Below are 25,915 nucleotides of genomic sequence, written 5' to 3'. Positions count from 1 at the left end.
GGAAATCAAGGCTGCAGTGAACTGTGGTCATGCCACTGCACTCCAGCCTGGGCGACAGAGCAAGATCTTGTCTATATATATATATATATATAAAAGATAGATATATGAATGTATATTATATATAATATATATGAATGTATATTTTATATATATACATAAATGTACATTTAATATATATATGTTTTCCAGTGAACACGCAGACCACCCATCAAATTAAAATGTTACATGGGAAAATCAGATTACAAAGTTGCATACAAGTATGTAAATACAAAAATAAAGGAGAATGGAAAAGGAAAGAAGACAAGAGATGCACCAACAAATCCACCCATTCAAATAGTCCAGGAAGAAACCAGGTCAAATCGCCAATCACTGGAGATCATTAATCTAACAGAATTGTTAGGACAGGAACAAGACTGTTATTTCCTTATTTTCTATGAGGAAATGTATTAACTAAAATCCATGGTATCCTATATCCCCAGTATCTGTTATGTAATATAAATTCTCACATTACAGATAAACTGATAGTAGTTGCTGCCTCCAAGTTGCCCATAGCAGAGAAGGAAGTAGACAGAATATCTGGTCAGAGTCCAATGACTTAATTTCCTTGTGTCAGACTTAGTATCCTTTCAAGATTTTTTTTGTTTTGTTTTTTCAGATGGAGTCTCGCTCCGTTGCCCAGGCTGGAGTACAGTGGCATGATCTTGGCTCACTGCAACTTCTGCCTCCCAGGTTCAAGCAATTCTCCTGTCTCAGCCTCCCAAGTAGCTGGGACTATAGGTGCCTGCCATCACACCTGGCTGATTGTTTGTATTTTTAGTAGAGACGGAGTTTCACCTTGTTGGTCAAGCTGGTCTCGAACTCCTGACCTCGGGTGATCCACCTGCCTCGGCCTCCCAAAGTGTTGGGATTACAGGCGTGAGCCACCACCGCACCCAGCCCTTTTCAAGATTTTTTAAAGAGATGAATAGAGTAACTCTTTCTGGAAGTTGAGCAAATGGCTCTATGCTATCCCTGCTTGCTTGCTATACTAGCCTATGTTCAGAATTTGGTTTTCAGAATTGTCTTCTATTGTTTTTCCAAAAGGATGAGCTCTTCTCTTAGGTTGGCTTTAAGTGACAAGGGCTCGCTGTCACCCAGCCTGGACTGAACTCTTGGGCTCAAGTGACCCTATCGCCTCAGCTTCCCAAGTAGCTGGGACTGTAAATGCGCATCATCGCAACCTGCTTTCCTGGCTACTTTTAGATAAAACTGGAACCGATTCAGCCTCCTCTCCCTCACAACATTCCTAACGAGGCAGTCTTCCAGCTTCTGCCTGACCTGGGGGATTGAGTGTAGGTTGCTAATCTCAGTGGTTCCAATGTCTGGCCCCAAGCCAGTCTCAGAGCCTTAATAATGGGTATTGAGCTCAGTGTGTCTCTTGGGGCAACACACAATCAAGTCACTCTTCCTCCACCTGGCAATATTTGAAGTGCCGACGAGTTTTCTCCTGTATAGGATAAAGAGCCCTAACATTCCTCCACCACAAGATCTTTTTGGAGGTTGGCTCTCCAGTTCATCTCTATTCCTCAGACTGGGTATCCAAAATTGAATGTAATGCCAAGAGTGTGGAGCAGTAAGCCTCTGGTGGCTTTTTGGGCACTGGACAACCATTAACACCTCCTAAAACAGTCTTCTCTCAGTTCTGGTGCATACTGAGTTTAAGATTAACTTATTTACATTGATCTTTATTAACTTTTTCCTCTAGTGTAGGACACATCATTTCAGCCGATTTAGGTTAGAGATGAAAACTTATTTTACCAAATAAACATACTTGTTAATTCTCCCAGTTTTGTGTCATCTGCAAATCTGATAAACAAAAGCTTTCATTTTCATCTATGCCAAAAAATATGTAGGATGAGAATGGGCTAAATAACACTAGTGCTCTCCTGGCAGGTAGGTAATTAACTCAATCTTTGGCTACAGTTGCTTCAATCAGCTATAAATCCATGCAACAAGGAAGTCGGGTGCAGTGGCAGAAGCTGGAAGACTGCCTAGTTGCCAAGTATCTGATGTGCTCTTGCTATTGGAAATACAACAAGGAATGACACAGACAATGTTCTTGTCCAATGGCACTTGCTTACATTGTAAACAAGTAAAAAAAGAAAACAAGATTAGGCTGGGCGTGGTGGCTCATGTCTGTAATCCCAGAACTTTGGGACGCTGAGAAAGGTGGATCACTTGAGGTCAGGAGTTCAAGACCAGCCTGGCCAACATGGCAAAACTCCATCCCGTCTAAAAATACAAAAATTAGCCAGGCATGGCGGCAGGCGCCTGTAATCCCAGCTACTTGGGAGGCTGAGGCTAGAGAATCGCTTGAACCTGAGAGGCGGAGGTTGCAGTGAGCCAAGATTGTGCTACTGCACTCTAGTCTGGGTGACAGAGCAAGCCTCAACAACAAAATCCATGCAACAAGGAATAAAGACTGTCAGCGGCCCTGATGAAATCAATATACTCAATTAGCATTTCCCTGCTGTATAAGCCTTATCAAAAGATGAAATGAGCTTGGGCACAACTTCAGCTCAATCAGCCTGATGGTCACATCAGGGTTTGGTTCTTTTTTTTTTTTTTTTTTTAAGTATTTACTGTAGTTCCAAATTTCATCACTTTTACTAGCCAAAAATAACCGAAATAAAAGGTATCTGACCATTGACTCAATCACTGAGTCCAGGTTATTTTGCTAGACCTAGATCAAATTCACTTTTAGAAGACAGGACCAGAAATTTCTTGCTACTTTACAAGCAAATGAACACGTGAAAAGGACTAAACTTGAGGCAGCTGGAAAATATGCCTTGAAAGAACAGAGATCAAGTATGAACTACATTTACTATGCAAGAGCAGAGTAAACTTCAACGCTCTTTGTTTTTGCATTGTTGAGAAATATGAGACTGAGAAACGGGAAAGCACCATGGGAAGAAGAAAGTGCTGTACTAATTTAAGGTAACAATTCTCGAGGTAAAATAAGGCATTATAGTAACACAATTTTCATGCCTCAGCAATTAACAATGATTTTCGTTTAATTCTCTTCCAACTCTACAGACATAATTCTGCTTTCACCTTCATCGCGCTTTCATATGGTTTTAACAGGGGATACACCTCCTCTTCTAAGAATCTCTGCACCTGCCAGAGGAAAGCAAATACAAGACAAAAGAAAATGTTAAGATATTAGCAGATAATACCTTTTCCAATGTCAGGGGATACCACTGAAACCTAATTTGATGAAGCTTTTACTCCCAACACTGAGCTTGTTTTCCTCAACTGCCTATCAGGAATTTCTGCCTAGACACAGGTAATTCAACCACCATGCCCACATGCTCACCAACCTTTCCTGCAAACTGGCCCAGCCTGTGTTCTCTCAGGTGGTTTCACCATTTCCATCCAACCTAAAAATCACCACAGCTTCTTTCCTCCTGCTTCCCAGCCCTCTTCAAGTAGCCACCAAGAGCTTAACCTCCTCTCCCTCCCCGGTCTGTGTCTCTCACCACTGCCTTCACTCAAACTCTCATCATCTACTGCTTGGCCCGTTGCAGTAGCCTCCTTATTGGTCTCCTACCTCCAGTTTTAGTCTTTTAGCCCTCAGTCCTTGCACGTACTGCTTGGTATTATAATGACCTATTTACAAGTATTCACCACTAAGTTTTGAGCTCTCTGAAGATGAGGATTATCTATTCATCTTTGTATTTTTTTCGAGACAGGATCTCATTTTGTCACCCAAGCCAGAGGGCAGGGGAATGAATATGGCTCACTGCAGCCTTGACTTCCTAGGCTCAAGCTATCCTCCCGCCTCAGCCCCGAGTAGCTGAGACTACAGGCGCACGCCACCACACCTGGCTAATTTTTGTAATTTTTTGTAGAGACAAGGTTTCACCATGTTGCCCAGGATGTTCTTGAACTCCTGAGCTCAAGCAATCCTCCTGCCTCGGCCTCCCAAAGTGCTAGGATTACTGGTGTGAGCCACTGCGCCCAGCCTATCTATTCATTTTAAAATCCCGAGAATTAAATACAGTACCTGAACACATACTGAGCACCTAGTATATACTCAGGCATTTCAATCATTACAACACTGAGATATTTACTTTTACCTTCTCAGCCAGTAAATGCCAGAGGTTACGATTTAACCCAGATCCACCTGACAATAAAACCTAATTCTTTGTCTATTATACCACATTCTCAAGACCAAAAGATAATTCCAAAAAATCTACACAAAGAAATAAAGGCAGCTCAAAACAGCGGTATCTTGGTCAGCTGTGGGGGCTCATGCCTATAATCCCAGCACCACTGCACTCCAGCCTGGATGAGAGACTCTGTCTCAAAAAAACAAAACAGAAACAAAACCGAAATATCTAAGTTTTAGCCAGCAACCTGCTCTGATTTTCTTCTAACTAGGCCCATTCCCACCATACCTCCTATAAAGCAAAAACATCAAAGAGAGTACCCCAGGTTCTGCAGCCCGGCAGAAAAGAGGCTTCTCGGAAGCGTTCTGATGTTTGCTTACCTGCTGGGAGGCACGACCAGTGAAAGAAGAAGGATCCAGTAAATGATCCAACTGGGAGTGAATGGGACTGAAGTAGGCATCAGCCTGGATACGCTCTATGAGGTCATTGTCACCCCCTTCCTGCTTAACCACAGAAGCTGCCTGCTGAGAAAGCACTCTGATTTTCTCATGGCAATCCTGGGAAGACAGTGAAGTATTGTCAGTTCCCTACTAACAGGGCGTTTGAACACTTTTAAAAAGTCATCAGATACTTCCCATCCATGCAGTCTACACAGCTCTACACAAAACCCCTCTAGGCTGAGGTGGTTCCTGTGTCTGTCTGTACCAGGGTCTTCTCAACTCTCTGCCCACATCTTAGGACAAGCCTGAAATGGATGCCCACCTTGCTCTGGCCCTCTTCTGTAAAGCCTCATGAATCATTTGCTCGTTTCCTGCTCACTTCCTACAGAATGTCAGACCTCATTCCTTCACTAGGAGTGGACTTTTCCTACAAGTGATTAAGTAATTCACTTCAACAAATTCAGTTCACCAAAATCACCCTCCATAGATGGCAGATTATGGCCACTGCTCTGTACCATTACTGTGACTGAAGGTAATGACATAAACACCTTCATCCGCTCTCCTTCACGGAGAAGAGAGCAGGACCAAACGTGCACTCTCAACTTATCCAGGAACATGAGGGGTTACAAACCTGGCGGCTACCTCCAGCTTTGACCATGGCCATGATGATGTTCTCTGTGGCCATGAAAGGCAGCTCTTGCCGAATGCGCCGTTCAATTACCTATAGGAAAAGATACGGTGAATGACCAAGAAAGGTGCCTCAAGGTTAAAGTCATAAACACAGCAGGATGTCAAACAAAATGCACAGCACAGACACTAACTACCACATTACGGAGAGAGTAACAGGTTGTTTTATTCTATATGATGTTTTTTCAGTTTTCTTACTAACTCAGACTTCGGATTTTTTTTTTTCTTTTTTTTTGAGACAGAGTCTCACTCTGTCGCCCAAGCTGGAGTGCAGTGGTGTGATCTCAGCTCACTGCAAGCTCCGTCTCCTGGGCTCATGCTATTCTCCTGCCTCAGCCTCCCAAGTAGCTGGGACTACAGGCGCCTGCCACCACGTCCGGATAATTTTTGTATTTTTAGTAGAGACAGGGTTTCACTGTGTTAGCCAGGATGGTCTTGATCTCCTGGCCTCGTGATCCCAAAGTGCTGGGATTACAGGCGTGAGCCACCGCGCCCTGTCAGACTTTTGATTTTTAAAAAGGAAATATTAACTTAAAAAAAGTTGCCACATAGGAAGAGTTTTTTTTTTTTTTTTGAGATGGAGTTTCGTTCTTGTTGCCCAGGCTGGAGTACGATGACACGATCTCGGCTCACCGCAACTTCCACCTCCTGGGTTCAAGCAATTTTCCTGCCTCAGTCTCCCGAGTAGCTCGGATTACAGGCACCCGCCAACACGCCCAGCTAATTTTTGTATTTTTAGTAGAGACAGGGTTTTACCATGTTGGCCAGGCTAGTCTTGAACTCCTGACCTCAGGTGATCCGCCCGCCTCGGCCTCCCAAAGTGCTGGAATTACAGGCGTGAGCCACCACGCCTGGCCTGAAAGAATTCTTAAAACCCCTATTTGTTACATATCAGTGCTCAGCCTCAAGAGCTAAGTATAGGAGAGAAATGAACCCATCTGCCTCAAGTACTTAAAAACAGGCAAATGGAGACATCTACTCTGCCTAGTCACACCAGAGTTGATGATTCATGCTGCTAGATAGTTTAAGGCAATTTAAAATACTTCTTTTTCTGTTTCTATAAATGTGTCTATGAATTCCACAGAGCTAGTTCCCTAGAGCTTATGAACTGAAGGATGAGCTCGGGTGGGAAGAATGCCTATCGGATCAGAATACAGCTCCCTCAACACACCCCAGAGCACCCTCCCTCCCACATTCTAACCCCTCCCTAATACTTTACTTTTTAATTGAGGCTTCTTACTTTGGGGTACACGACCAATCCTTCAGAAATGTTCTGCAGCGTATTCAATATAGTATCTGCGGTAAGAAATGCCTCGGCCAAACAGATCCGTCTAGAAAACAAACAGCCATTCAGTATGTCTTTAAACAAATAATTTCAGTGAAATGCAGAGTGTGTCCCAACAAGTTGCCCTACTGACTGTACTCTCTGGATAATTTCCTTCAATCTTATGATTACCCCAATAACTTCATGACCCTCAAATCTGTCACTTCTAGGCCAGACCACTTGCTCAAGTGCCAGACCTCATACCTACTGAGACGTCCACCTGGTTGATCTATAGGTACCTCAATCCCCAAACTGAACTCAGCCACTTTCTCATTCCTCCTACTCACCATTACATACCTGCCATTCCTCCCTTGTAGCTCCTGCCTCAGTAAATGGCAGTAGCGCCCCACTCACCAAGCTCTTTATACTCACTCCGGTCAACCACCAGGGCTGGGCTGGCCAGTCTGCCTTCGACTCTGGATCTATATCCTTCCTCTCCATTTACATGGCCACTGCACCAATGTGGCCTCAGACTTTTAAAGTAGCCCCTAACTTGTTCTGACATGATCCCTGTCTCCTTACAGCCAACTCTCCAAACTGTTGCTAGGGTCTTTTAGCAGGCAAATCAGCAGACCTACAGGGTCACACCTTGCTAAAAAGTATTCAATGGCTGACTTCTGAATGAGTTCACATGACTTATTTCCAGAGATAAATCGTGGATTATGCACAGATTCCAGAAAGCTAGGTTTAACTATACATCCGTATCCACTCAAGAAATTCCAGCACAATGCAAGCAGGCGAGAGTAATGCCAATCTGCTTTAAGTGAGTATATACATAAAACAGAAAATGATGTGCATGTTGGCACCTCATCAGTAGTTACAAATAATTTCTGACTCATCTCATAACTAATCAAGATGTCATTGTGCCTAGACACCACAACTGACATCTATCTGCCTTCAGAAAAGACCCAGAAGACCTTTCATAAACTGGCTATCTGTGACCATGTCCTGCCCCACCTCCTGGCACATGTTGACTTCATTCCCCAGGGCTACTCAAGTAGTAGTAACTCCCTCAAGCGTGTCTTCTCCTGCTTTGTGCCTTTATAATGCTCCCGATCTTGTCTTTAAAAGATGCATGTATTTCTTAAGTCTTAAGGCATCACCTCTACTGTGAAGCTTTCTGACTCCTCAAACACTATTCCTTCCTCTTTGCTCCACAGTACCCAGTACACACTCCAATTGTAACACTTATCACACTGTCCTTTTTATGTTTTTGCCTCCCTGCTAGACTCTGGGATCCTTGGGGATAAGGAGACTGTAGAAATGCTCAAATATGTCCTTTTACTTCTAGGTCCCTCCTTCAGACCTCCTCTCAACTTGGTGTATGTGATGTCCCTGTGCCACTGACCGGTTGGCACTATCATCCAGTGTGCGTTCAAACCACTGGACAGATGCTGTCTGTAGCGGGTCCATGACAAGGGTCATCAGGTGGCGGGCAAGACTGCAGCAACGTTCTGAACGCATGGGATTCCGCTTATATGGCATCGCACTTGAGCCTGCCCATGTAAAAAAAGGACAAGATGCAAAGGCAGAGAGACTTCAGAGGATAGTGAGTAGGCAAGCATGCTGCTGAATGAGCTCTCAGCCCCCATCCACAGCCTTCCAGCAGCTCTGTGTGCTCACAGGTCTCTACACGGCACTCACCAATCTGCTGTTTTTCAAAGGGTTCCTCCATCTCCTTGAGGTTTGCCAGGAGGCGTATGTCGGTGCAAATCTGGGGGAGGTAGGGGAATAAGCATCACCCCACACTGTCAGTGTGCAGGAGAGTCTGGGAGCTGTGACTAGGCTGATGAAGGAGATGAGCTCTTAGGTGTGCTGTGGCTGAGCTGAAGACCAGCGCATCCTCCCAAAGAGCTCCTGCAGAGTATCTTACTCAGACTCCTCTCTGTTCCCGAAGGACTGGGATGACAAATTCAAGGAGCATGAAAACGCTTTTGTGAAACACTGCTTAAGGCATCATGGAAAGAAAATCACAAGATTAATTCAGGATGGGCGCGGTGACTCACACCTGTAATCCCGGCACTTTGGGAGGCTGAGGTGGGTGGATCACCTGAGGTCAGGAGTTCGAGACCAGCCTGACCAACATGGTGAAACCCTGCCTCTACTAAAATTAGCCAGACATTGTGGTGCATGCCTGTAATCCCAGCTACTTGGGAGGCTCACTTGAACCCAGGAGGCGGAGGTTGCAGGGAGCCGCGATCGTACCATTGCACTCCAGCCTGGGTAACAAGAGCGAAACTCCATCTCGAAAAAAAAAAAAGATTAATTTAATATACCACTGAACAAGATGGATGTTTTGCAGTGCTTGGGATAACTTTAAAGAAAATGCCAAAACGAGTCTTCCCCTTAAGGGTTTCATTTACAGACCACAAATTATTAAAACTAATGTAAAATATTGCTTGAGAGAGATGGTTAAGTAAAAGTCTGAGGTTAATTCAGTCTGTCTGTGGTGCCCAAAGCTCCTGTCCCCACCCCACATGCTGCCACCACTCACCTTGTGCACTGATGCCCCCAAGCTAGCCAGCACAGACAGTACTTCAATATCCACTTTTCGTGTATATGTCTGCCCTGTGATGATGAAAGCTCTAGGAATAAGTACAAGAGAGACTTAGGTTAAAATATTTTAAAGCCATTGCAGTGGTGCATGACTGTAGTCCCAGCTACTTAGGAGGCTAAGGGAGGAGGACTTCTTTAACTCAGGAGGTTGAGGCCAGCCTAAGCATCACTGGGAGACTCTTATAAAATAATAATAATTCAAAACATGACTCTGTCAAACAAGGAAAAACACATCCTAAATAAAAGCTTGGTCTTATTGGTATGCTAAGTTATACTCAACCAGTGGACCTGAGTGGTAACTTGCTCCTGGAATAAACTATTCTTCCACCCTTTTCACTAATACTCAGGACAATGGCCTGACTCAAGAAGGATACATGGTGCAACGTGCCCATGTCTGGCCACAGCCCAATAGAAATGCCTGGGAGAAGGAGCCATGGTGGAACCTGGTGGACCTCAATGGAAATGGTCAGATTTAGCCTAACCTGTTGGGGGCCCTAAGTAAAGAAACAAAAATGGTAACAACATGGATAAAGGTATTCTAAAGAAACCAGAAGTAAATCATTTTCTTTTTTCCTATAGATTATACAAAAAGAGAATGCAGGTCAGGCATGGTGGCTCATGCCTATAATCCTAGCACTTTGAGGCTGAGGCAGGTGGATCGCTTGACCTCAGGAGTTGGAGACCAGCCTGGGCAACATGGTCTCTACAAAACAATACAAAAATTATACAAAAACAATACAAAAATTAGCAGGCATGCCTGTAGTCATAGGGGGCTTAGGTGGAAGGACTGCTTGAAACTGGGAGGCGGATGCTGCCGTGAGCCGAGATCACACCGCTGCACTCCAGCCTGGGTGACAGAGTAAGACCCTGTCTCAAAAACAATAATAAAATAAAATGAAATCCAGAAAATATGTCAGCAAGACGATTAGGCGAAAAAAAAAAAAAAAAAGGATCCAGATAGTAAGAAAGTAAAACCCAGGATAGAGACAGGAAAAAAAAAAAAATGGGTAGAAGAACAAAGGAAGAAAAAGGCAAAAATTGTAAGGTCAAATCTGCAGGTATACTGAATATAGGACTTCCATCAACTTAACAGGGAGGCCAACACATTCCCATTTACCTACCTCTTAAATCCTGCCTTTTCTGTCACCATCTTGTCAAGCTGCTCTACCTTGGAAAGAAAAGACACATCCTTATAATAATCCATGTGTCCAGTGTGAGAATGCCTCAACCTGTCATCCTACCCAGGTCTTGCTCCCTAACCCCCACAACTTCCTTCTAGTCGAAAGACCCCACCCATCCCACAGTGAATCTCTCCTATCATCCTCAAAGGCAGCCTTGTCTCTTGGGCTCCACCATTGAGTTTCTGTGTCCTGCAGGTCACTTTCAGAATACCTTATGGTCATCTCCCTCAAAGAGTTGCAGGAAACTGGCCTGAGTGCCAGTGGTGCCCTTTACTCCCCGGAAGCGCAGGTCATCTCGGACACGCTTCAAGTTCTGGAGATCCATGCAAAGATCCTGAATCCAAAGACAGCAACGTTTCCCAACTGTGGTCAGCTGTGCAGGCCTGAAAACCCAAAGAGAACACAGGAAAGTCTCAGACCGAGACCTTACATCATCAAGGTTTCATTGCTTCTTTTAATAACCACCATTACCCCTTGGAGGGAGAACAATTTAAGTAAGAGAGGGAGTAACTGGTAAAGATAAAACAAGAGCTAAAATGTTTAACCAAATAATCGTTACGGAGATTCAATGTCATTTACAAATAGTCAAGGAGTATGAAACTAAAAGGCGATTAGCATAGTACTTTCTTCATCAAGAGGCAATTTTTAAATTATTATTATTTCTAGACTGGGTCTTGCTCTGTTGCCCAAGCTGAAGTGCAGTGGCATGAACATAGCTGACTGTAGCCTCGACCTCCGGAGCTCAAGTGATCCTTCTGCCTCAGCCTTCCATGTAGCTGGGACCACAGGCACGCAATACCATGCCTGGCTAATTTTTAAATTTTTTGTAGTGACGGGGTCTCGCTTTGTTGCTCAGGCTGGTCTCAAACTCTATGTCTCAAGCGATCCACCTACTTCAGCCTCCCAAAGTGTTGGGATTACAGGCATGAACCACTGTGATGCACGGCAAGAGACAATTTATTATAAGGGCAGGGACAATGTCCCTTTTGTTCATGGCTATATCCACAGACATTGGTAAGAAATACATTAGATACTCGTGTAATATTTGCCAAGTATCTGATGTACTCTTACTACTGGAACTACAACAAGGAATAACACAGACAGGGTCCTTGTCCAGTGGCACTTGCTTACATTGTAAACAAGTAAAAAAAGAAAACAAAACAAGATTAGGCCAGGCGCGGTGGCTCATGCCTATAATCCCAGCACTTTGGGAGGCTGAGACGGGTGGATCACTTGAGGTCAGGAGTTCGAGACCAGCGTGGCCAACAGAGACAGGTAAAACCCTGTCTCTACTAAAAATACAAAAAATTAACTGGGCGTGGTGGCGGGTGTTTGTAATCCCAGCTACTTGGGAGGCTGAGGCAGGAGAATCACTCGAACCTGAGAGGCAGAGGTTGCAATGAGCCGAGACTGTGCCACTGCACTGGGCGACACAGCCAGACTCTGTCTCAAAAAAACAAATGAAAAAAAAGAAACAAGATTAATTATTGAGATTTTAAGTGCTAAAAGAATAAAAGAATGATGAAGATAATGGTGATGGCTGCTCTGGATTGGAAGTAGAGGAAAGCCTTTGTGAGGAGTCAAGATCCAGTGAGGAATAGTCATGCTGTGGAGAACAACTACACAACACACATAAGCAGAGGACTCAAACACAGCAGCTAATGGCTTTGTTTCCAGCATTAAGCCTAAATCAAAGTAGGATGCCATGGCTCATGCCTGTAATTCCAGCACTTTGGGAGGCCAAGGAGGGCGGATCACCTGAGATCGGGAGTTTGAGACCAGCCTGACCAACACAGAGAAACCCCGTCTCTACTAAAAATACAAAATTAGCCAGGCGTGGTGATGCATGCCTGTAATCCTAGCTACTCGGGAAGCTGAGGCAGGAGAATCACTTGAACCCAGAAGGCGGAGGCTGCGGTGAGCCAAGATTGCGCCATTGCACTCCAGCCTGGACGACAAAAGCGAAACTCCATGTCAAAAAAAAAAAAAAAAAAAAAAGCCCAAATCAAGCCACTGAAGGTCTGTTTCTGAACATAAAACATAATTACGAGGCCAGGTGCGGTGTCTCACGCTTGTAATCCCAGCACTTTGGGAGGCTGAGGCAGGTGGATCACTTGAGGCCAGGAGTTTGAGACCAGCCTGGCCAACATGGTAAAACCCTGTTTCTACAAAAAATACAAAAACTGGCCAAGTGTGGTGGTGCACACCTGTAATCCCAGGTACTTGGGAGGCTGAGGTGGGAGAATCGCTTGAATCTGGGAAGCTGAGGCTGCAGTGAGCTGAGATCACACCACTGTACCCCAATCTAGGTGACAGAGTGAGACTCTGTCTCAAAACAAAACAAAAAAACAAAATATATAATTATGAATAAGTTGCCCTAATGTCCAATTTCTTTCTTTTTTGAGACAGGGTCTCACTCTTGTCACCCCAGGCTGGCACATGCTGGTATAATCACAGCTCATTGTAGCCTCAATCTCCTGGGCTCAAGCCAACCTCCTGCCTCAGCCTCCTGAGTAGCTGGAACTACATGCACAAGCCACCACACCTGGCTAACTTTTTTTTTTTTTAAGAGCCATGGTCTCCCTATGTTGCCCAGGCTGGTCTCGAACTCCATGCCTCAAGCTATCGTCCTGCCTTGGCCCCGCAAAGTGCCGAGATTACAGCCATAAGTCACTATGACCAGCCTAATTTCTTTCTTTTTTTTTTTTTTTTGGAGACGGAATTTCACTCTGTCGCCCAGGCTGGAGTGCAGCGGCGCGATCTTGGCTCACTGCAACCTCTGCCTCCGGGGTTCAAGTGATTCTCCTGCCTCAGCCTCCTGAGTAGCTGGGATTACAGGCATCTGCCACCACACCCAGCTATTTGTGTATTTTTAGCACACACGGAGTTTCACCATGTTGGCCAAGCTGGTCTTGATTTCCTGACCTCGTGATCCACCTGCCTCGGCCTCCCAAAGTGCTGGGATTACAGGCGTGATCCACTGTGCCCGGCTGCCCAGCCTAACCGCCCAGCCTAATTTCTTTCTTTTTTTTTTTTTTGAGGTGGAGTCTCGCTCTGTCACCTAGGCTGGAGTGCAATGGTGCAATCTTGGCTCACAACAACCTCCGCCTCGCAGGTTCAAACAATTCTCCTGCCTCAGCCTCCCGAGTAGCTGGGACTATAGGCATGCGCCACTGCGTCCGGCTAATTTTTTTTTTTTGTATTTTTAGTAGAGACAGGGTTTCACCATGTTAGCCAGGCTGGTCTTGAACTCCTGACCTCAGGTGATCCACCCGCCTTGGCCTCCCAAAGTGCTGGGATTACAGGCATGAGCCACTGCACCTGGACCCAGCCTAATTTCTGATAGATAACCTAACCTATTCCAAATGGAATTTCTTTCCTCTTAGGCTAATGACACTGACAGCTAGGAACATCAAGGCATAACACTAGGAATGTCCATAGGAGGCACATCACAAGCTACAGTATATCCCCAAAATTAATCTTACTGTTTTCCTTGTTAACTGCTAACAGATTATTGGTATAAGCAAAGAAAGAAGTAAATTAGCATGGACTTGTTCATGGCAGCATTATTCATAGTAGCCAAAAAGTAGAAATTACCCAAATGTCCATCAGTTGTTGACAATTGGGTAAATGAAACATGGTACAACCAATGGAACGTTTTTCAGTCATAAAAAGAACCGAAGTTCTGATTCAACATGGATATTGAAAACAGCAAAAGAAGCCAGACACAAAAGGTCACATATTGTATGAGATTCTGTTTATATGAAATGTCTAGGCCGGGCGCAGTGGCTCACGCCTGTAATCCCAGCACTTTGGGAGGCCGAGGTGGGCAGATCACGAGGTCAGGAGATCGAGACCATCCTGGCTAACACGGTGAAACCCCATCTCTACTAAAAATACAAAAAATTAGCCAGGCGTGGTGGTGGGCACCTGTAGTCCCAGCTACTCGGGAGGCTGAAGCAGGAGAATGGTGTGAGCCTGGGAGGCGGAGCTTGCAGTGAGCCAAGATCACACCACTGCACTACAGCCTGGGCGACAGAGCAAGACTCCATCTCAAAAAAAAAAAAAAAAAAAAAAAAAGTCTAGAATAGGCAAATGCATACATACAAAAAATAGATTAGTGGTTGCCAGGGGGTGGGGAAGGGAGGCATAGGAGTGACTGTCAGTAGGCACGAGGTTTCTTTTTGGGATGATGAAAATACTGTGAAATTATATAGTGGTAATGATTGCTTAATTCTGTAAGCATAGTAAAAACCACTAAATTGTACACTTTAAAAGGGTGAATTTTGTTATGTAAATTATATCTCAATAAAATTTTTTTAATTGCATGAACTGACACACTAAGAGGATGCCTACACATCAACACCGTTTTTTGAGTTCCTAATGGCTAGAAACCCTGGCAGCCAATGTCTTCCATTATGCTAGCTCCAGAGGAACATTAGAATGCTTCTGTATTCGCTGAGCACTCTCCCGGAGGTAGGAGAGGAAAGGGAGCTGTAACACAGAGGAAGGTGGTTGTGGAGGAAAGCCACTTGCACCGAGCACTGATTCGAGCACTGATTCCTTTGTATGAACAAGTACTTCAGGCTACTGCTACCGATAAGTATAGGCCCTGCCTTTAAGAAATATGAAGCTCAACAGGCTTTAATAAATTATCATATCCTTGATGCCACAGCAATACACCATCAAAACAGAAGGCAGATGCTAATATACCACTACTCAAACAACATCACTCAAAACCTGTCACTAGCACTCCAAAATTACACCATTGGCCTTTTAAAAGGACTTTATTCAGTCATCACAAAAATACTTGCATACTTTAAATGTAAAAATACAAAAAGTATGGCTGGGGGCAGTGGCTCACGCCTGTAACCCCATCACTGTGGGAGGCAGGGGTGGGCAGATCACTTGAGGTCAGGAGTTTGAGACCAGCCTGGCTAACATGGCGAAACCCTATCTCTCCAAACAATAAAAAAATTAGCCGGGCATGGTGGTAGGCGCCTGTAGTCCCAGCTACTAGGAAGGCTGAGGCGGGAGAATCATTTGAACCCAGGACATAGAGGTTGTAGTGAGCATGAGCCAAAATCACACCACGGCACTCCAGCCTGGGCAACAGAGCAAGATTCCCTCTCCAAAAACAAAACAAAACAAAACTCAAAAAGTAGAAAGAAATTTAATTTTCCTATTATCACATAAACTAGAGTAATCAACATTTACATCATGGCGTACTTTCAACCAATTTTTGTGCAATTTATAAACTGTCTTTGTTACCATAACATAAACCTAAGTGCATTTGCACATTAGATCTTGTAAGCATCATTTAAATGGTTGCATGTTATTCCAACCTATGGATGTACGAATACTATGCCTTACTTATTCTCTTATTATTGAACATTTAGATTTTTTTCTTTTTTTTTTTTTTTGAGACGGAGTCTTGCTCTGTCACCCAAACTGGAATGCAGTGGTGCGATCTTGGCTCACTGCAACCTCCGCGTCCCGGGTTCAAGTGATTCTCCTGCCTCAGCCTCCTGAGTAGCTGGGATTACAGGCATGCGCTACCAAATCTGGCTAATGTTTGTATTTTTAGTAGAGACAGCGTTTCACCACATTGGCCAGGCTGGTGGTGAACTCCTAACCTCAAGGGATCTGCCCACCTTGACCTCCCAAAATGGTGGGTTTACAGGAGTGAGCCATCACACCCGGCCCATTTAGATTGTTTCTAATGTTTACTATCATAAAGAATATTTTTCAAGGCTCTTGATATGTATTTCCCAATGTTTCCCAAATGAACTGTTAGATTTACTCTCTTAGTGGATATCAGGCTCATTCCTTATAAGCATCCCAAATTACTTATATTTAAATCATGTTTTCAGATTCTTCACCTCAAGGTTACTGTGGAAAACAGAGAACTCAAGAAGCAGCTGAAAGCCATATGCACATAAACAAGAAGTAATCTTATCACTTACTGGAAATGTGTGAAACCTAATGTGGGTAGACTGGCTCGTTCCTTAGCAAAGTCGGCAAGCCGAGAGATCACTCTGGCAAGCTACAAGAAAGATCATGTGATAGAAAGCGGTTGAATTCAGGTTGTGTTCATTACATAATTAGGAACAAAACTTTCAGATAATTTTGTATAAAATTAGACCGCTAACTCATGAAAGGCAGCAGCCATATCCTTCCATCTTTGTACCCTAAAGTGCCTGGAAGAGTTCACAGCAACCAAAATTTGAAAACTGAGTTGACTACCTAAAATGTCATGAACTATTTTAAGACCACGGCAGAAAAACAGAACAAAATCATAATCCTGACCCACATATCCCAGCAACATGCCTTTGGTTGCACTCTCTTCGTTTAAAAGCCTATGCTTGGGCCGGGCGCGGTGGCTCATGCCTGTAATCCCAGCACTTTGGGAGGCCAAGACGGGCGGATCACGAGGTCAGAAGATCCAGATCATCCTGGCTAACACGGTGAAACCCCGTCTCTACTAAAAATACAAAAAAAATAGCTGGGCGTAGTGGCGGGTGCCAGTAGTCCCAGCTGTTCGGGAGGCTGAGGCAGGAGAATGGCGTGAACCTGGGAGGTGGAGCTTGCAGTGAGCTGAGACTGTGCCACTGCACTCCAGCCTGGGTAATTGAGCGAGACTCCGTCTCAAAAAAAAAAAAAAAAGGCTATGCTTTAAAAACCATTTAGTCTTTTTTGAGACAGTTGGGTGCGGTGGCTCACACCTGTAATCCCAACACTTTGAAAGGCCAAGACGGGTGGATCCCTTGAGCTCAGGAGTTTGAGACCAGCCTGGGCAACATGGCAAAAACCATTTCTACAGAAAATTAGCCAGGTGAGGTGGCATGCACCTGTACTCCCACCTACTTGGAAGACTGAGACAGGAGAATTGTCTGAGCCTGGGAGGCGAAGGTTGCAATGAGCCTTGATCACGCCCCTTGACAGAATGAGACCCTGTCTCAAGAAGAAGAAGAAAGGAGAAGGAGGAAGAGAAGAAGAAAGGAGAAGAAGAAACAATTAGTTCTACAGATTAAACACAGGGTTGTCATTCACCTGAAAAAATGATAGTCTATGTAAAAATTTACACTGTGTTGTTTTAGTTGTAACTGGTGCCTATCTCCTAACATAGGGAATCTAGGGTTGGTAGGAAACATCTGCCAACTCCTTACCTTTGGCAAAAGCAGGTCAAGTGCATTTCTAAGAATAATCAAGTCCTACAAAAGAAAATGCAATGATCTTATATTTAGCAGCTTTGCTCAAACAATATTATTATGTAACACTTTTTGGCCAGAAAGGCTGGGTTGCTCAGCTACCAGCCTATATCACCACTACCAACCCACTAAGCACGCCAGAAAATACTAACACAAGTTGTTCTTTCCTGATTACTGTTTGAAAAGCACACCAGCTTAACAGTACTACTGGGATCTGTAAGGAACAAAACCTTTATACTTATAAAGCCCAAGGTACATGGTATCTAAGATGACTGAAGGTTGGGCATGGTGGCGCATGCCTGTATTCTCAGGATTTTGGGAGGCTGAAGCAGGTGGACTGCTTAGGCCAGGAGTTCAACATCAGTCTGTGCAACACAGCAAGACTGTCTCTCCAATATTAAAAAAATTTTCAATTAAGAAAAAATGACTGGAAAATGTGCAAGTCAACAAGGTTTCTATTTTCCCAGAGAGGAGGGCTTGAGCTTCTGAGAAGCTTCCATATGGCACATTCCATTACTTTCCTCCCCCGGTTTTTCCTTTTTTTTCTGTTTAAGATGGGAGTCTCGCTCTGTCGCCCAGGCTGTAGTGCAGTGGCGCGATCTCAGCTCACTGCGAGCTCCACCTCCTGGGTTCACGCCATTCTCCTGCCTCAGCCTCCCGAGTAGCTGGGACTACAGGCACCCGCCACCACGCCCAGCTAATTTTTTGTAGTTTTAGTAGAGACGGGGTTTCACCTGTGTTAGCCAGGATGGTCTCAATCACCTGACCTCGTGATCCGCCCACCTCGGCCTCCCAAAGTGCTGGGATTACAGGTGTGAGCCACCGCGCCCAGCCTCCCCCATTTTTTTCTTGCCTACAGTTGCTAACAAGGAAAGGAATGACCCAGAATATCAAGGTTTAGGAAACATAAAGCTGCTCGTGAGGAAGGTAATCTCGAGATGTACATATTTCAGTTAGCTCCAACACATGTCGATATGAAACGGTAATTGTTGAGCCCATCCACACAACTGGGTACTTTTTTAAAGGATTTTCCAAGTAAGAAGACTGTTCTTCTCCCACTATCTGACTCGCCAGTTACACAAAGATGCCTTTAATTATGTTTCATTTAAGACTAAAGAAAGCATTTGGAGGCCGGGGGCAGTGGCTCACACCTGTAATCCCAGCACTTTGGGAGGCCGAGGTGGGTGGATCACAAGGTCAGGAGATCGAGACCATCCTGGCTAACACAGTGAAACCCCGTCTCTACCAAAAATACAAAAAATTAGCCAGGTGTGGTGGCGGGCGCCTGTAGTCCCAGCTACTTGGAAGGCTGAGGCAGGAGACTCCAGCCTGGGAGACAGAGGGAGACTCCGTCTCAAAAAAATAAGAAAGCATTTGAGGCAACTTAAAAATTACTGGCTTATTCTCAAATTGGACGTTTATCTGGAATCTAACTTCAACCTCCATGGGTATACTCTGATTAAGAGCACAAGCTAGGCCAGGTACGGTGGCTCACTCCTGTAATCCCAGGACTTTGGGAGGCTAAGGCAGGAGGACTGTTTGAACACAGGAGTTCAAGGCCATTCTGGGCAGCATGGTGAAACACTGTCTCTACAAATATTTTAAAAATTTGCCAGGCGTGGTGGCTAACGCCTGTAATCCCAGCACTTTGGGGGGCTGAGGCGGGTAGATTGTCTGAGGTCAGGAGTTCGAGACCAGGCTGGCCAACATAGTGAAACCCTGTCTCTACTAAAAATAAAAAAAAATTAGCTGGGCGTGGCGGCAGGCACCTATAATCCCAGCTACTAGGGAGGCTGAGGCAGGAGAATCGCTTGAACCCGGGAGGCAGAGGTTGCAGTGAGCCGAGATCACGCCACTGCACTCCAGCCTGGGCAACAAGAGCAAAACTCTGTCTCCAAAAAAAAAAAAAAAAAAAAATTTTAAAATTAGCCTGGGGCAGTGGCACATGCCTGTGGTCCCAGCTACTCAGGAGCCCAAGGTGGGAGAATCGCTTGAGCCCAGAAGGTCAAGGCTGCAGTGAGCCATGTTCGTGTCACTGCACTCCAGCCTAGGTGACAGAAGTGAGACCCTGTCTCAAAGTATTTTTTTTGAGACAGGGTCTTTGAAGGACTTCAGAGTCCTTCAAAGGTCTTCAAAGGATTTCACAAGTCCTTTGGAGGCCAGGCACAGTGGCTCATGCCTGTAATCTCAGCACTTTGGGAGGCCAAGGTGGGCAGATAACCTGAGGCTAGGAGTTCAAGACCAGCCTGACCAACATGGCAAAACCCCTCTCTACTAAAAATACAAAAATTAGCCAGGCGGCGTGGTGGCAGGCGCCTGGAATCCCAGCTACTGGGGAGGCCGAGACACGGGAATCAATTGAACCTGGGAGGCAGAGGTTGCAGTGAGCCAAGATCACGCCACTGCACTCCTGCCTGGGTGACAGAGCAAGACTCCGTCTCAAAAAAAAAAAAAAAAAAAAAAAATTCCTTTGAAAAATTACCTCAGCCATTAAAATGCTAAGGCCTTGGCTTACATCCAGCAAACCAATGCATAAGCAGGATCTGCAGGTCTTATTTTATAGAGGTCATTTGGTGCTTACAGTTTAGATTGGAAGCACACTAAAAGCTGAAAAAATTCCTCAGTGTTTTCAACCAAGATACCTTTAAAAATAAAGATCTGGCTGGGTGTGGTGGCTCACGCCTGTAATCCCAACACTTTGGGAGGCTGAGGGGGGTGGATCACGAGGTCAGGAGATAGAGACCATCCTGGCTAACACGGTGAAACCCCGTCTCTACTAAAAAAAATACAAAAAAATTAGCCGAGTGTGGTGGCGGGCACCTGTAATCCCAGCTACTCGGGAGGCTGAGGCAGGAGAATGGTGTGAACCCAGGAGGCGGAGCTTGCAGTGAGCCGTGCCACTGCACTCCAGTCTGGGAGACAGAGGGAGACTCTGTCTCAAAAAAAAAAAAAAAAAAAAAAGATCTATAGTGTCACTTCCTCAACTGGACAACATCAAATAAAATTGACAAATAGATTCTAGAGACTGAGTTTTAAGTATAAACAACACAGGCGCCTACAGTATTGTCTCCAACATAGCAAGAAGTAGCACCAAGGTGAATAATGCCTGCAGCTTTTGGACAGCAGTGGCCAAATGTGTGCACGTGAGCCATCACATCATGTCGTAAACGTTTCTCTTCCTCAGCTGCCATCTTGAAGTCGATGTTGTCCAGGTTTGATTTCATCTCCTGGATTTGTTCATCTGTGATAGGCAAACCCAATGTCTGCAGAATAGGCAAAATAAAATAAAATAGTCTCAGTGTCACAGTTATTTGAATGAAGTGACACCAAGGAAAAAAACTGATTCATGTTAGCAGCACTACCCTATCTCCCAACCCTTAAATTAAAATTTGAGGCAACCAAGTTGAAAGTACACTGGCCAGGGGTAGTGGGGTCGAGGTGGGGTGGGAGAGACCTTCTCAATGAATCATGGTAAAGTATACTCTAACAAAGCTCCAACAGACCAGCCTGGCAACAACGGTGAAACCCTACTAAAATACAAAAAATTAGCCAGGCATGGTGGCGTGCACCTGTAGTCCTAGCTACTCAGGAGGCTGAGGTTGGAGAATCGCTTGAACCCAGGAGGCAGAGCTTGCAGTGAGCCAAGACTGCGGCACTGCACTCCAGCCTGGGCAACAGAGTGAGCCTCTGTCTCCAAAAAAAAAAAAAAAAAGAAAGCTCCAATAAATAAAACAACAACATAATCCTGCTCTTGACTGTTCCTTCTGCCTGAGACCTCTGCTTGGTTCACTCCCTCACACATTCTGGTCTCTGGAATCAAATGTCATCTTCTCAAAGAGGTCTTCCCTGACTTCAATGTAAAACACACTCTGTGTCACTCTCTATCCCTTTAGCCTGGTTTTATTTACAGCACTTATCACCACATGACATTTTTACATATTTATTAACCTGTCATTTCCCTCTAGAATGAATACTTCTTGAGGAGCTTTGTTTTATTTATTGCTTAATCCTTAGTGCTTGGCATGATGGTGGCCATTTTACTTAGATGGATTTACAGAAACCAAATTTAAAAATTCTGTAAGTAGTTTTGTCAGGAAATTATATACAGCAAATGAGTGCAACTGAAAGCAATTCCAGGAGATATTGATGAGAAAATAAACACATTGATGTCTTACATTCATCCATCATTGGAAAAATTAGGCTGCAAAAAATAGCTGGCAGCCCACAGGCAGCTCGGAACTTAGATCCAAGGGCTGAATATAAACAGTGGTGAAATTGATTCAAACCTCACTTGAAACTTGCAAACAGTGACTCCGGGAAGGATCTTGCATCTTAGATTTTTTTTATCCAAGAAAGGAGCTACTAGCCAGATATGGCTATTTAAATTTAAATTGATTAATTAAAAAGTATTGGAAAATATTTATAAGTAAAAAGTCAGGCCAGGTATGGTGGCTCACATCTTTGGGAGGCCAAGGTCGGTGGATCGCTTGAGTCCAGAAGTTCTAGACCGCACTGGAAAACACAGTGAGACCCATCTCTACAAAACAACACAAAAATTTGCCGGGCGTGGTGGCGTGCACCTCTAGTTCCAGCTTGGGAGGCTGAGGTGGGAGGACAGCTTGAGCCCAGGATGCAGAGGTTGTAATGAGCCAAGATTGTGCCACTGCACTCCAGCCTAGGCGACAGAGACAAACCCAGTCTCAAAACCTAAATATATAAATAAAAGTAAAACGTCAGTTTCTCAGTCACACTAGCTGCATTTCAAGTACTCGGCAGCCACATGTGGCAGAACTGCCTGGAACCTTTACAGTCACAGAAGACATGACACCTCTGGGCTCCTTCCAAAGCAAAGCAGCAGAGGGCAGCACGGCCATACTGCTTCCTCCCCTCAAGCAATTTATCTTTTCAAAATTCATACTTTCCTTACTACAAATTTTCTGCATTCCTCCTAATCTCTTATTCTCCAAGTTTTTTCTTAGCTACTAAGTTATTATGCAATTTATGGTAATTTTGACACCCTAACAGATAATCCAAAGCCAAAATTGTATGCATTTCAGGCCAACAGAGGAAAGAACACATACTCAGACTCTACATTCCAATTCCAGCTTGAAGCCATTTACTAGCTTTGGCGACCCTGGCAAAGTCTTGAGTACCACCACCCTCATCTACAGAATGGAATATCAGATGAAATAGAAAGAGTACAGTGTACTAGTACATCACAAACCACAACATATAATTAAGGTCTACTACTATCGCTGTCTACGCCAAGCGTTTATTAACTTGATACTTCATTCTTCCATCTGTAAAACAGGTACAGTCATAGTATTTCATACCCACTCTTCAGGGTTGTTTGGAGGATTAATATGCCATATGTAAAGGGTTAAGACCTGGGTCTCAGAAGGCACTATCTGAATGTCTGCTATTATTGTAGTGTATCGCCCAATATTTTGGAGGGCAGTGATAACGGGAGGGAGGGAATCTAGAATGAAAGTTTCCTGTTTGGAGAGTTCCATGGTACAGGTCCTAGGCCCGAACTCAAATTGTTTCCATGTTTACTGTGCCGTTTGAGAGGGCATTGCCAACTTGCTCGTTGTGGCACTTTCCTCTGAAACTTGAGGAGAAACATTATCGCTCTCTGGATCACTTTCAGTTTGCTTCAACTCTTCTGGAGCTATTTCTGAAACCGCTGGGCTAAGAAGTTCTCTATGCAGCCCTTAGAAAAGAAATTATAAACCCCGTTTAATAAACCCCTATCCGGAGTCTTCTCCTAAGAGGCAAAGCGCAGGCCAGTGAGGCGGAAACGGTGGCCTAGAAAACAAGCATTCCAGTCCTGTCACTAACTACACAGGCACTGTGGAAAACCAAGGGGCTACGTGCTCAGCTCAGGCTCTGGACTGCACCCAGGTTCAAACCCCAGTTCCGTTCTTAATAGCTGGATGGGCTAGGGCAAACAACAAGCTGTCCGGGCTTGGTGTTCTCCCCTGCAATGTGGGAAAAACACCATCAAGCCTGCAAGATCTTCATGGATTACACAAGAAAAGATTAGTGAAATAATGAGCACAACAGTACGAAACAAGCGCTCGGTGTCTGTGGTTAGCAGCGTACTCCTGCGGGGATGTCCAAGATGAATTCCCTGAAACTACAGGCTGAATTTCTCCCAACCTCCTCCGCGTCTCGAACCCTCTCGGACTAAGAACACGTGAGGCAACAGGTGGCGGCTCCCGGATCTCCTGCCCTTGCTTTCCTGGGGCCGCAGCTCCTCAGGACAGGGAACACCCAGCCGAAAATAGCCGGGCCGCAGCTCCGGGGTGGCTAAGCCCAGCCCGGAACAGAGCCCGGCACGTGCTGGGGCGGGCCCGTCCCTCCCGGCCCAGCCCCTCAGCCCGGGATCCGTTACCTGCTCGGCCTCCGCCAGCCACAGCCACAGCTGCCGCCATGTCCGGAATTTATACCTGTCGCTAAACACGAAGCACATCTCTGGGCTGGCATAGCGGGAGGCAAGAGGTGAGCGGTAGCTGTCAGGCGAACCATGATCGCCTCCAGCTGCCATCCCAGCCCTGCGACCCCGCCAGGGTGGACTTGACCAGGGAAGAGCGGAAGCGGAAACCTGGAGGCCAGGGCAGGACGGGGCGGGGCGGGACTTCCTTCACGCGGTCCAGCTCTCTGGGTTCCGGGCGCTGTGGGCGCTGCCGGCTGCGGAGAATCTCGGCTGCTTCTGCCTGAGAATTGACTTGGTTCGCTTCTTTGACCAGAAACATGATTGATGCTTCCTACGTTACTTAGCCGCGCTACACTTTAGTTTTCCTGTCTGAAAAGAGGTACATTAAGACTTCCTTGGCCGGGCGCGGTGGCTCACGCTTGTAATCCCAGCACTGTGGGGGCCCCAGACCGGAGGATCGCTTGAGGCCAACAGATCGAGACCAGCCTGGGCAACACAGGGAGACCCTCCCGTCTCTAAAAAACAAAAAGCAAAAAAAAAAAAAAAAAGGCCTGCGTTTCGGGTTGTGAGGATTCAGTGTTAGAGCGGTGTCTGGCACACTTGGAAGGCCGTGTGTACGCTTGCTGTTACTCTTATTACTGTCGCCCCACCCACTCCTGCCCGCGGCGCACCGAGCTCGGCTCTAAGGAGAAATGGAGATACCCAAGGGAAATCGGCATTTACTGCGCCCCCAGTGAGCCGGCTGCGGTGGCCTAAGCCTGTAATCCTAGCACTTCGGGAGGTCGAGGCAGACAGATTTCCTGAGCTTAGGAGTTTGAGACCAGCCTGGGCAACACGTGAAACCCTGTCTCTACTAAAATACAAAAAATCAGTCGGGCATGGCGGCCTGTACCTGTAGTCTCAGCTACTTGGGAGGCTGAGACAGGAGAATTTCTTGAACCCTGAAGGCGGAGGTTGCAGTGAGCCAAGATCGCGCCACTGCACTCCAGCCTGGGCGACAGAGCGAGACTCCGTCTCCAAAAAATAAAAAAATTAAATAAATAAATAGAAATAGAAACACTCAAATGCCCCCCCCCCTTTTTTTTTTTTGACAGGGTCTTGCTATGTTGCTCAGTCTGGAGTGCCAGTGGGGTGATCACACAGGAAAGGGTTCATCTGGAGCTGTTAAGAGCCAGGTGTCTCAGCTGGGCACGGTGACTCACGCCTATAATCTCAGCACTTTGGAGGCTGAGCTGGGCAGATCGCTTGAGTCCAGGAGTTGGAGACCAGCCTGAGCAACATGATGAAACACTGTCTCTACAAAAAATACAAAAATTAACTGGGTGTGGTGGTGTGCACCTGTAGTCCCAGCTACTTGGGAGGCTGAGGTGGGAGAATCACTTGAGCCCAGGATGTTGAAGCCATGATTTTGCCACTATAGCTTAGGCAACAGTGAGACCCTGTCTCAAAAACAAAACAAACAAAAAGAGCTGGGTGCCTGCACCCTCTCCACCTGCACTTAACTCCTAGCTCTCTGCCTTTTACGTGAGGAATCTAAAGACACTCAAGCCAGGTGTGGTGGCTCACGCCTGTAATCCCAACACTTTGAGAGGCCGAGGCGGGAAGATCGCTTGAGCCCAGTACTATGCTGCTTTGACCTGTTTCTGAGTGCCTTACTAAAATGAGACCTGTGGAGGAATTCCAATTTTAACTCCCAGTTTATTTGCTGAGAGTTAACTTCACTTTTCCAATAACCATAATATTTCTAGACTATTACAAGTACATGATTAAGGGCCAGGCACGGTGGCTCACACCTGTAATCCCAGCATTTTGGGAGGCTGAGGCAGGTGGATCACCTGAGGTCAGGAGTTGGAGACCAGCCTGGCCAACATGGTGAAACCCCATCTCTACTCAAAATACAAAAATTAGCCAGGTCGTGGTGGCAGG

General features: G+C 45.5%; 1 protein-coding gene across 3 annotated transcripts; it reads right to left on the bottom strand.

Annotated features, from left to right (window-relative positions):
- Nucleotides 1-208: 208 nt before the first annotated feature.
- ADSL (adenylosuccinate lyase) lies at nt 209-24,262 on the bottom strand. Of its 3 annotated transcripts, XM_055374727.2 has the most exons (14): nt 23,948-24,260; nt 20,610-20,813; nt 17,509-17,553; nt 16,306-16,385; nt 10,551-10,722; nt 10,280-10,326; nt 9,097-9,187; nt 8,247-8,316; nt 7,951-8,098; nt 6,519-6,609; nt 5,223-5,312; nt 4,532-4,708; nt 3,088-3,156; nt 209-2,115 (listed from the first exon to the last, which is right to left on the bottom strand). In XM_055374727.2, the coding sequence occupies exons 1-14, from the start codon at nt 24,098-24,100 to the stop codon at nt 1,972-1,974; spliced, it is 1,581 nt and encodes a 526-aa protein (XP_055230702.1). In that variant the 5' UTR covers nt 24,101-24,260; the 3' UTR covers nt 209-1,971. The 3 variants fall into 3 exon arrangements, with proteins under 3 accessions (XP_055230702.1, XP_030861380.1, XP_055230703.1); XM_031005520.3 differs by lacking the exon at nt 209-2,115 and having other exon boundaries at nt 3,036-3,156; nt 23,948-24,262; XM_055374728.2 differs by lacking the exons at nt 209-2,115; nt 17,509-17,553 and adding an exon at nt 17,207-17,293 and having other exon boundaries at nt 3,036-3,156; nt 23,948-24,161.
- Nucleotides 24,263-25,915: the final 1,653 nt, after the last annotated feature.

Source organism: Gorilla gorilla, chromosome 23 (assembly GCF_029281585.2).
Source record: "Gorilla gorilla gorilla isolate KB3781 chromosome 23, NHGRI_mGorGor1-v2.1_pri, whole genome shotgun sequence".
Lineage (NCBI taxonomy): Eukaryota > Metazoa > Chordata > Mammalia > Primates > Hominidae > Gorilla > Gorilla gorilla.
Note: the sequence above shows the minus strand (reverse complement) of the source record. Positions and strands in the feature narration are given on the sequence as shown.

Excerpts from the sequence above, each read along its gene's own strand:
- ADSL (XM_055374727.2), bottom strand. The coding sequence starts at position 24,100 with ATGGCAGCTGGAGGCGATCATGGTTCGCCTGACAGCTACCGCTCACCT. Across the intron at positions 10,723-16,305 it reads TTAGGTTTCACACATTTCCA|GCCTGCACAGCTGACCACAG; the intron begins GTAAGTGATAAG and ends TTGGGTTTTCAG. Across the intron at positions 8,317-9,096 it reads TGGGGGCATCAGTGCACAAG|ATTTGCACCGACATACGCCT; the intron begins GTGAGTGGTGGC and ends TACCTCCCCCAG.